The sequence below is a fragment of the Mus musculus genome, chromosome 3 (assembly GCF_000001635.26).
Source record: "Mus musculus strain C57BL/6J chromosome 3, GRCm38.p6 C57BL/6J".
NCBI classification, from domain to species: Eukaryota; Metazoa; Chordata; class Mammalia; order Rodentia; family Muridae; genus Mus; species Mus musculus.
The window spans coordinates 137,547,581-137,558,759 of NC_000069.6; the positions used below are offsets into that span (position 1 = coordinate 137,547,581).

The 11,179-nt window shown below is 42.7% G+C and overlaps 1 protein-coding gene across 2 annotated transcripts; it reads right to left on the bottom strand.

Annotated features, from left to right (window-relative positions):
* Positions 1 to 1,410: 1,410 nt before the first annotated feature.
* Positions 1,411 to 7,751, bottom strand: Gm4861 (predicted gene 4861). Of its 2 annotated transcripts, none has more exons than XM_030252601.1 (3): positions 6,398 to 7,751; positions 4,533 to 4,705; positions 1,411 to 3,153 (listed from the first exon to the last, which is right to left on the bottom strand). In XM_030252601.1, exons 2-3 carry the CDS (start codon positions 4,640 to 4,642, stop codon positions 2,943 to 2,945), a joined length of 321 nt encoding a protein of 106 aa, XP_030108461.1. In that variant the 5' UTR covers positions 4,643 to 4,705; positions 6,398 to 7,751; the 3' UTR covers positions 1,411 to 2,942. The 2 variants fall into 2 exon arrangements, with proteins under 2 accessions (XP_030108461.1, NP_808333.1); NM_177665.4 differs by lacking the exon at positions 6,398 to 7,751 and adding an exon at positions 4,948 to 5,082 and having other exon boundaries at positions 2,465 to 3,153.
* Between the last annotated feature and the right edge of the window lie 3,428 nt (positions 7,752 to 11,179).

The window sequence follows — 11,179 nt, forward strand, 5'->3', positions numbered from 1 at the left end:
CAAAAGGAAAGTCAAATCGTTACAAATGTCCTGCTATTCTTGTGAGTCTGTGTCCCGCTGTGCGCTGGCCTCCCTTTGAAAGGCTGCACGGAGGATGAGAAGGAAGTCAATGGAGATTCTCCTGTGATGCAAACACTGAACAGAGGCCCCCCGCCACCTGGAACCCTGTGTCCTGCTGTTCTGCTTTTAGTAGTTCTGCTTGCAGTACTCCTTTGAAGTGTGTCCAAATGAGACTGTAAGTCACGAACACAAGCTGCCCCACACGCTCCGGGACCAAGACACACTCTTGTTCTCCCGTGTCTCATCTAAGGAATGTTTTAGCTTTTAAAGAAAAACTTACTCATGCTTCAAAGATGATATTTTCTCGGCAACTGGGAAGGCAAATTCTTGGGGGAAGAGAGAGTGGAGGGAGATGCTGACCACTCCGGTCCCTCAGGAGGTCCCTTTTCAGGTCACTTTCACCAATTAGCTCCCAAGGATCCTTGCTGACAGCAATTTATAGATGAAAATCCAAACCAAATGAGACCCAGCTGTGAGACAAAGGCTTCTGTGGTAAAAACCAGAGAACAGAGTGGAAGCTTTCTGGGAAAAAAATGTTTGGGAACTCCTCTAAGCAGCCCAGGAGGCCGGCTCTCTGGGGAATATGCTGCCTCGCTCAAGCTGTTTCCATTCTTGCTCCTTGGCTTTTTCTCCGCAGCCTGGTTCAGCTTTCTGCACGGAGCTCTGAGTCCCTTGGCCTTGAAGACTGAGCCTGAGCTTAAAAGCTAACACTTATTCCACCTAACCTCTTTGCCTTCTGGGTTTGTCCATATGAAAAGGATACAGAAAAGGTCTCAGGCAGAACTCTGAGGGAAAAGTCAGGCAAATAGAACGATAAGCTTCATGAATGGATATTGCTTTCAGTCTATGTCCAAGGCAAGGTTATCCGTTAATTTGGAAAAAAACAAAAACAAAAACTCAATTTTGATAACGGAGACTCTGTATGCTTTTAAAAATGATGAGGTGACCGCTGAGTGACTAAAGTGCTTCCTGCACAAGCAGAAGGACCTGTGTTTGGATCCCCAGTGCCTGTGTTTTTAAAAGTCCAGAAACAAAAACAAGTCTGAGTCTCAGTTCTTGAGACTCAGAGACAGGTAAACCGCTGGACCCCACTGGCCAATTGCTGAACTCCATTTTCAATGAGAGACCCTGTCACAAATGAAAGAAAGAAAGAAAGAAAGAAAGAAAGAAAGAAAGAAAGAAAGGAAGGAAGGAAGGAAGGAAGAAAGAAAGAAAGAAAGAAAGAAAGAAAGAAAGAAAGAAAGAAAGAAAGAAAGAAAGAAAGAAAGGAAGGAAGGAAGGAAGAGGGGAAGGGAGAGAAGGAGGAGAAAGAGAGGTAGGAAAGGAAGAAGGAAGGGGAGAGAAAGAGAGAGAAATAGAGAAGTAATTGAAGAAGATACTTCACACTTCACATTGACCTCTGGCCTTCACAGGAGTGAGCATTTACCTACACACACACACACACACACACACACACACACGACTCCTTAGTCCCATGATTACTGAGTTTTAGTTATACTAGGAGAATCAAATTCTTTGTATGATTTTTTTTCCAGAACTTAGTCTTCATAAACATGATATTATGTTCAGAACACCCAAGAACAGATAGGAGATTCTCATCAAATAGTAAAATGACCAGAACGAGAATTTCATAGCCTACAGAAAAGTTAGAGAGAAAGGAAGATTTAGAAGCTATTTGCAATGCATGCATTTTCCCTATGAGAGTTTGTTGTAGCTGCCATAAAAAATATACCACAGACTAGATGTTTTAAACAACAGAAAAGTATTTTCTTACTGTTCTGGAGGCTTTAAGTCCAAGATCAAGAGCTTTGTAGGGTATATCCCAACATGGGCTTCTTTCTGTGAATATATATCTGTGAAATCTCTCTATAAGACTAAAATTCCTCTTAAGAGTTACAAGTCAGATTGAATACGCATCCACCCTAATGGTTTTACTGAATGTTAATAATATTTTTAAATTTTGTCCCTTCAGATAGTTATATTCACATTCTAATGTGAGTAATGATTTTGGAGTGACACAATTCAACCCATACATTGTCCCACTAATATTTGTTCCTGTTGGGTACAATAATCGGAATCTGTAAGGGAAAGTCGTAATAAGAAGGGCGTCACATAGGTAAAAATATTGAGGTAAGAAGTGACCCTAATGTTTAATAACCTGTCAAGATTTTGAATTTACTCCCCCTATCTTTGCTCTTACCTTTGACCAAAATGAAACAAAACTAACAATAATAACAACAAAAACTTCTATTACTTAAAAGACTTTCACACAAACAACACCCTTGTTCTCTATACATAGATCCCTGATCCCAGTTCATATGTTAAGCCATCATGGTTGATTCTGGAAACAAGACAAGTAAGGCTAAAGGTGACTGATCCAAGTGAATAATGAGAGAGTACGTTTGGCTTTGAATGAGTGAACTGAATATATTATATTTACAAAAACAAAAATGTATATTAATACTATATAATATATATCTCAAGTAGAAGTAATAGAAAACTCAGCAGCAGCTAATAGATAGCGACGTTTCATGAAATCAGATACAACATCCAGCAGAAATAACTGGGCAATGAGCCCTGCTGAAAACTGAGAGTTTCCCGAAGAGTTGAGCTTCATCCATGGATGAGTTTTAGTTTCTCATCCCCTGTGCATATTCGTAATTCTATCGTAAGATAGAGAGTAGCCACTGTTGGGAAGACTATGCCTTCCAACCATTCTCAAGGGCACGATGTCATTAATACCCCCTCCACTGTTTGTTCTTCTCTCGATTGAAATAATCATGCTGCCTCTGGCTTAAGGGGCTGCCTCCTCACTCCCAGTGTGTATTCAACAAGCTCAAATAGCACAGGAAAATTTTACTATAAAACTTATGTTACAGAGATCAGAAGCAAAATCTATGGGACGGTGGGGGTTCTGTGGTTCTCGACCAGCAGGCTCTGCCTGTCCCCAGTCTTAGAACCAGAAGTAAGGAATCACTAACATAAGTGCCAAGGATGACTAGAGTAAAGACCAGCGTGGCCTTTCGAAGCCCAGTGTCTGTTCTCCAACACTTGCCTCTCCTCGATGCTTTCCACTCCATTCCTGACAGATTTCTGGAAATAGACAATGGAAAAATTCTTGGATATCCCAGCAAAATCTATAGTACTCAGTAGATGCTTTGGACCACGTACCATGTCAAGCACTGAAGATGCCATAGAACTAGATTCAAACAAAGGCTGTTTGTTATCCCCGCCATCCCAACAAGTGCCCAATCTTGCACAATGATGACTGGCTGCCAAAGCACACACAATGAGTACTAGCTGACAGAGCATACACAGGGACAACTGTCAGAGCACACAGGATGATGACCAATTATCCCAGAAGGCAAGTAAAGAGGACATACAGTGAACATGCGACGATGACTAAGTGATGTAGAAGGCAGGTCAGAGTGGGCAGGGGTCTGACAAATATGAAGAACTTATTAGCCAAAAAAGCTCAGAATACCCATGATACAACTTACAGATCAGAGAAAAACCAAAAAGAAGGAAGACCAAAGTATGAATTCTCCAGTTCTACTTAGAAGGAGGAACAAAATACCTCACGGGAGGTAGAGGGAGGAAGGGGGTCTGAGAAGGAGAGAGGAGGGGGAGGGAAAAGGGGGGGCAGGATCAGGTATGGGAAGAAACAGGGGGAGAAATACAGAGGGTCGGGAAATTGAAAGAAGGTGTGCAGCAGTGGAACGTGGGAAACTGGGGTAGCCTCTAGAAAGTTCCAGATGCCAGGGAAGCAAGAGGTTCCCACGACCCAACAGGAATGACATGAGCTGAAACACCCAACAAAGTGGAAATAGAACTTATAGAGACCATATCCAGGGGTTAGGCACAGCCCCTGGTTGAGGGATGGAACCACCCACCCATCTCTAAAATATTAACCCGAAACTGTTCCTGTCTAATGGAAATGAAGAGACAAAGAGTGGAACAGAGACTTAAAGAAAGACCATCCAGAGACCACCCTACCTAGGGATCCATCCCATCTGCAGACACTAAACCCATTATTGCCGATGGCGAGAAGCCCTTGCTGACAGAAGCCTGGTTTACCTGTCCTCTGAGAGGCTCTGCCTATACAGATGCAGATGAGGAATGCTAGCAGCCAACCATCAGACTGAGCTTGGTACCCCACTGGAAGAGTCAGGGGAAAGACTGAAAGAGCTGAAAGGGTTTGCAAATCCCATAGGAAGAACTACAATATAAATCAACCAGACTGTCCCCCACTCTCCCAGAGCTCCCAGGGACTAAACCATCAACCAAAGAAATTGAGGGTTTTTTTTGTTTGTTTTGTTTTTTTAGGAAAAGCTTCATACTGTCCTTTTTTAGTTGTTTTATAAAGACTAAGCTATCTGAACTAGATTAAAATGAGGCCCTTGCCAGAGAGGACTCCTCCCTGTCATGTAACCCACCCCACCCCCAGAAAGAAAAAACAAACAAACAAATACTGGTTTTGAACTTTTGCTGCACTCATCCTCTTTTTCCTTATATGATAGATCCAGTTCTGGCCTGCCACCAGAGTCAGGAGAGAGACTGGGATGCTGCACAGGGTGTTCATTGCTTGCACACTGGTCAGATGCTGAGACAGAAATACCCGTGAAAGAGTGGATAGCTAAAGAGCCTAGAAGCAAAAGAAGGAAACCAATTTTAAAAAGGAAACAAAAAAATGACATTAAAAATTGCATGATAAGACTTCATAACTATATTCCCATAAAATATTTTTTTACATCCCTAAATGACAGAGACCACCCACCCAGTAGTATGTAAACAGTTCCGTCCCAGTGTAAGTCATTAAATAATATAGATATGATGTCACCGGGCTAAAGAAAACCAAAGCTTCAAACTGCAGGTTGTAAACCTGACCTTAAAGCAGGCTTAATAAACGATGGTTTATGAACTCATAGGAAAGGCTCTCGGGAGGCGGCAGTGCTTGATCTAACACAGAGCGAGACCAGACTGGCTCATGTTCTCGGTGGGTCGAGTGATAGGCTGGGAATTGAGTGGCATCCTGGCTTAGTAGCTCACTTCAGCTTCAGCAATGCATTTGAAAGTTATTCAGTAACAATTTTGTGGGCAAGATTAAGAAATAGCTGGCTTAAATAGATCCTGTTCTTGTGGGAAAGAAGGTCTGCAATATTTTGGCACAGGTTCTGTCTAGTCTTGGACCCTGGCCAGGATGACATTCTATCAATACATTAATGATTTTTGTTTTTAGTTGTCAGTTTCCAGACCAAAAATAAATAAATAAATAAAAATAAATGAGGGTTTACCAAAATACTGAACTGGGATAGTGACATGAATACTGAACCTAAATAAGATACATGTTAATAGGAAAAAAAATAAAATCCATACATACGAGTTAAAACAACAGAACTTGTGGTTTGTATGGGAAAAAAAAAGCAAAATGGGCCTGTGGTTTGGCTGTCAGCAGGCTCCATATGAGTCACGCATCTTTGAACCCTGGGAAGTGAGCAATCTTTTTTACTGCACTGCTGAGCATGTAGAACGAGGCCAATATAAGCGATGCTCCTCCATTCTAATGTGCTGTGGTCAGTCTGAGTGTGCCTGAATACTGAGTTTGAATTTGACCAAGTGGAAAAACCAAGCTCAGAGAGATGCTGTAAAGTCACATGGTACCATACAGGTAGCTGGATCTGTTAGGCCCACCACGCTTCAAATAGAAAGCCCTGGACCTGGACCTGGACTGTTGACAAAGTGCTAGCATCCCAGCATGCAGGAAGTTCAGGAGGGGGATCAAGGCTGGGTTTGAAGACAGCTTGCATGGCAAGGCAAGACTTTATCCCAAAGAACTAAAATTTCTACTTAAAATTTGTCCAAAGTTCTGCATTCATGCTTGTCTAGGGTCCCCATTCCACACATCCCTTACAGTTTGATCTTTCCAGGTTTCTACCCCATGATGGCTCTCTCTGGTAAAAGATGTTATTCACTCATTTAGCAAACATTTTACTATTAATCACCTAAACCCTGACAAATTTTCTAAGCACTTTGAGCACCCGTGAACAAGAGAACCATTATGTAGAACCATGATGTTCTAGAGAAAGAGACAACAGTAGATACTATAAGTGAGCCAATTTTATGGCATATTAAAAGTTGACATGTGTGATGGGGAAAGGGGAGAAAAAAAAACAGAATAAAAGGGACTTCCGGGTACTCGGAGAAAGAGGGATTGTAAACTGAAGTGTTATGATCAATGCAAATCTCAAGAAAGGAAGCATTAAATAAAGCCGTAAAGGAGACATGAGTTAATAACCCCTCCCCATATGATAACAAACACCTGAGATGATCAACTTACCCAGGAAAGTAAGCTAATTTTAAATAAGACAGGGTTAGATCTTCCAGGCTACAGGTGATTATTCCCATTGCTTCTGGACCTGTGTTGAGGCAGCACACCACATGGGAAGATGGGGAAGAGCCGAACTTCTTCCAAGAGTCCACATATGAGAAGCAGAAAAGGTTGCAGTGCCATTACCCACTTTGAAGCCATGTTCCTAATGGCCTCCTATCAGGTCCCATATTTTCAAGGTGCTCCCATCACCCAAAAGCAGCAACCAGAGGACCAAGCCTTTACCACACACTGGACTTCAGAAGATGCCTCAGAGGCAGGCTAGAGCACAGCTGAAAGAGCTTCCCTCATGAGTAATCAGAGAAAAACACTACAAGCTACAGCCCGTGTGTTGTGTGCCAGGAAGGGAAGAAGAGTGGATGGTAGGAAATGAGTTCAGAAAGATAATTGGGCACAGAAGGGCTTCAGCTTCTACTTTAATTACGATAGGAATCACCTGGAGTCTTGAATGGAGGAGGGACATGAGCTGACTTGCACTGTGGAAAGATGGCTGTAGCTTCTATGGGAAAGTTAGGTTCCAGAAGAGTTCGGTGGAGGTCAGCCCATGTGCAAGACAGGGTCATGGCAGCAGGCCACATGATCAATGACAGCAGCTCACCACAAGGAAACCAGAGTGGGGAAGGTGGGAAGTTGGAGAAAACAAGACTTCCTGGACATCTGGATGGGAGCTAGAACAAAGGAGCATTGAGGGTAATTAAGGTTCCCAGCCTGAGCCGGTGAGGGCTGAAGCCACCGCCATTAGTTGAAGTGTGAGTACAGAGGCCTCAGCTTCAGAGAGAAAGATGGAGAGTTGAGGTTGGTGCAGATCAAACTAGAGGTCTCTATTAGCCCTTCAAATGGAAAGGCCAAGTAGAGAAATGAGATGGAGCTCTAGGTATACATTCAGGAGTCTCTGGAATGAAGGTGGCATTTCAAACCATGCAAGTGAATTAAAGCATCAAGGCAATGAACGCAGACAGACGTGAAGAGAGCAAGGCTGTACTATGTGACACTCTGATGCTTAAAAGAGAGTCAACAAAAGAGAAAAGGGATCCTGACATGTCAGAAAACCACTTACGCAATGCCACAGAAGCTACTTAGAGAAGGTGCAAGGATGGAAGAGTGATCAAATGTCACTCTTCTGAGAGAACAAGAACCCTAAGCTGGGAGGGCTGACCACAACCCTTAGTGCCAGAGAAGTCGTCTGTTACCTCACCAACAGTGGTCTCTGGATATGGTCAGAGGCAAGGTCAAACTGGAGTAGAAATAACTAGAAGTAATGAGATCCAAGGAAGGCTTTTAAGATGAGGGCAATTACAGTTTCCAGGTCATGCTTGTTTATCGGATCAAGAGAACATGAATTTCAAAGAGTAATGTCCTTTGGTGAATGGGAACTCGTGTAGTCTACTGAGCAAGTGGGGAGACTGGAGAAGCAAGCGGGAATCAGGGAGAAGGGATACTGAGATGTGCCAGTGATTAGGTGGTGTAGTAGAGAGAGCTTGTTTGTTTTCTTCTTGGGTGTAACAACCAACGTATTCATTTACCAACCCATGATACAAATTCTCCCAATGTTAATGCAACAAAAGAGAAAAGGGATCCTGACATGTCAGAAAACCACTTACGCAATGCCACAGAAGCTACTTAGAGAAGGTGCAAGGATGGAAGAGCTTCCCAGGAAAATGTTTCCTTTGCCTCCATGCCATGCCAAGTCCTTGGCTTAGCATCCTTACCAGCTGTAGACAAGAAATGAAATGCCCAAGACATATGGAGACTTTGGAAAAGAGACAATACATAGGAACACCGCTAGTTATATTTTAGTATTTTTGCATTGGTATTTTGTGAAATTTTAAAGTAGAGGTAGCACAGAAAAACCAATGGAAAGGTAAGAGCTAAATTGCTAAAATCTTAACTCTTCAATGTGAACAAGTTAAGTTAGCCTCTCTAACCCCATCTGTAATATAGATATACATTTCTGGCCTCTGAAAGGAAGAAAATTTGAGCTTGTTCCCTGACTCTTAGAGGCCTAAAGATGCTAAGGCCTGGATAATATAAGGATGCATGCACATGGGGGGAAATGATGAGTCAAAGAGTAGGGCTTCACCTCTGTAGAGGAGTAGCCAAGAATACAGGCTGAGGGAGCACTGCTCTGTTCTGAGCCCATTTCTGGTCTTGGCTGTTTGTCTTTTCAGCAGCCCCTTCTCCCGTCCATGTCCCTGCTGTTTCCTTCTCAAGAAGGCATAGCCCCTTTACTTCTCTGTTCCTCATGCCCTTGCCTCTACTTTCCCATGTTGCATTCTAAGCCTCCTCAGCCCATCACACCCTCACCACTCAGAGGATGATTTGCATAATGTTCTTGCTACACTGCCAGTGAAGAGAGAGATGGTGCCAATCCCAAGATTGGAGACCCTGCATTCCTCATTGGGACATACTGTGGTGCTATGTAGTCTGTCTTAATTGAGTCTTGTGAGTAACTCAGGGTGCTCGAAAGGGTGTTTGTAATGTAAATTTTATGGAAGAGTAAATCTTGAAAATTACCTAAAGCTAGCTCGTATGAATGAGTAGTCCTCACCATCAATTAGAAATGAAACTATTAATAAAACTTCATGGCTTAATCTCTGCTCAATCCCATCAACATGGCACTCAGTTATCAATCTGCATCCATGCACACAGAAGAGGCAAGAGAGCTGATCATGAGTGTGAGGTAATTAAAAAGGCTGCAAGGCTTCTGAGAAGCATCTCTCCTTGCCTAACATTACGCTATTAATGATGAATATTTTTTATGTGGAAGCTTTATGCCTTCAAGGGCTGCAACCCAACCAGTTCTCTTTAGAGGAGAGAGAGAGAGACATACACAGAAATACAGCCCCATAATTAGACAGCAAGCCCTTAGTGAGTTTCCATGCAATGATGTGACCATTAACATTCACGGATGGCAGGAAGATGTTGGGAACAAGAAGGAAAATGTGGGATGCTGCTGGGTTGTAAGATCTAAAGCCCACCAAGATTGGTGTGAGGGGGCAGTCAAACAAGGTAAGGTAGAATCTTGTGAACAGGTGTGGGGTTCCATGCCTGCAGACCAGCACTAGGGAGGTTGAGGCAGGAGGATTGCTAAGATTTTAAGGGTAGCATGACTACAGGATAAGACCTCATCTCATTAAGGTTGAAGTGGGAGGAGGAAGAGGATAATGAGGGTGAAAGGGGAAGAAGAGGAAAATTAGAAGAACGTTTTATCTAAGACTTAAAAACAAACACGAAAGCTTTGTCACTGAATTCCACAGTTGCAATTTACTGCGTAATTAGAAAAAAATATTCTACCACTTACAAAAAAAAAAAAAAGCCTTTGTAAAGGTAAGGAATGGAGAGAAAATCACCTTCTCTGGGTATAAATATGGAGATTTATTTTTCGAGCAATCAGATTTACCTAAGTTCATAAATTCTTAAAAAACCATGATGTTCTAAACTGGATGAGTCATTTTGGTGGAGAAATGAAAGAAAATCAGGGCTGCCCTCTGAAGAGGGGTGGGATAGTCTTCACGGAGACCAGTGGTATTTTACATCAGCATGCTTAATGCTCTCTCTTTCTCTTTCTCTCTCTCCCCAGGAAATCTCATGTATTCCTGTGACTTCTCCCAGTGCTGTGTGAGCAATTCCTGCAGCCGGTGGAGTCCAGTGGAAGCACGCTTTTCTGCCATTACTCCAAGGTTCTACTATACTGAAGTGAGGCCAGAGAAAGAAAGGGGACAGCTCCTGGCTTCTTCATAGGGAAGATTTCATATCGCCAATCTGTTTTATACAAGAAGCAGCCTTTGGCAAAACTACTACTTAACAAGGTCATTCAACATGGACTTTGGAGGACAGGAACAAACATTCCTTCACTTAAAGTTGTGAATATCTGCTGTTGAGGCATCCCAAAGATATGGAAAGTGAGGAAGAAAAACTAATTGGAAAAGATCAGTTGAAAACATCTGGGGGACTTCAAGGCAGCTCCGTGGGTAAAGCACAGCACCAACAGGAGGGCCTGACATCACATCCTTACCATTCTCACAAAAAGGCAGCAGAGGCAGTGCCTCTCTGTAAGCCCAGGGCTAGGGAATGCGGACAGGAGGACTATAGGGTGTGCAGACTAGCTGCTCTAACCAAAACTACCCACTCAGGTTCAGTGAGAGACCTGGTGTTCTCAGGTGGAGAATGATAAAAGACATCCCAATGTCGACTGCTGGCTTCCACAGGTACCCACATTGATGTGTGTACCCATACACAAAAGTGCATACACAGATAGCCACACACACAGTCACACACATGCACACGCATGCAGATGGACATGCACACTAAAGTATAACTAATACGGAATGAAGGAAGCTCACTTCAAATTAGTAGCAAGAACGAAAGCACGGCCATGTTTAAAACTATGAACTTTCAGATACAAGAGGTTTTGGTTGTTTTTACTTTCATGCTGAGAAAAAATTTGGAACTCACATTCTGTTGATGAGTTTTAAAACCCCTGACTTTATAACTGTGAAATATGAACTCTGTTTCGTGATATATATATATATATATATATATACATACATATATATATATATATACATATATACATATGTATACGTGTGTGTGTGTGTGTGTGTGTGTGTGTGTGTGTGTATTGCACCATCCCACGCTAACACTGCCTACTCTCTGGTCTCAGCACCTCCATGGTTAGCCCCAAGCAGAGACTGCCCATCCCATGGTTCTCTTGCTGTGGATTTTGCTCAC

Excerpts from the sequence above, each read along its gene's own strand:
- Gm4861 (XM_030252601.1), bottom strand. The coding sequence starts at position 4,642 with ATGAACACCCTGTGCAGCATCCCAGTCTCTCTCCTGACTCTGGTGGCA. Across the intron at positions 3,154-4,532 it reads GCAGCAAAAGTTCAAAACCA|AAATCTGTCAGGAATGGAGT; the intron begins GTATTTGTTTGT and ends GTCTATTTCCAG.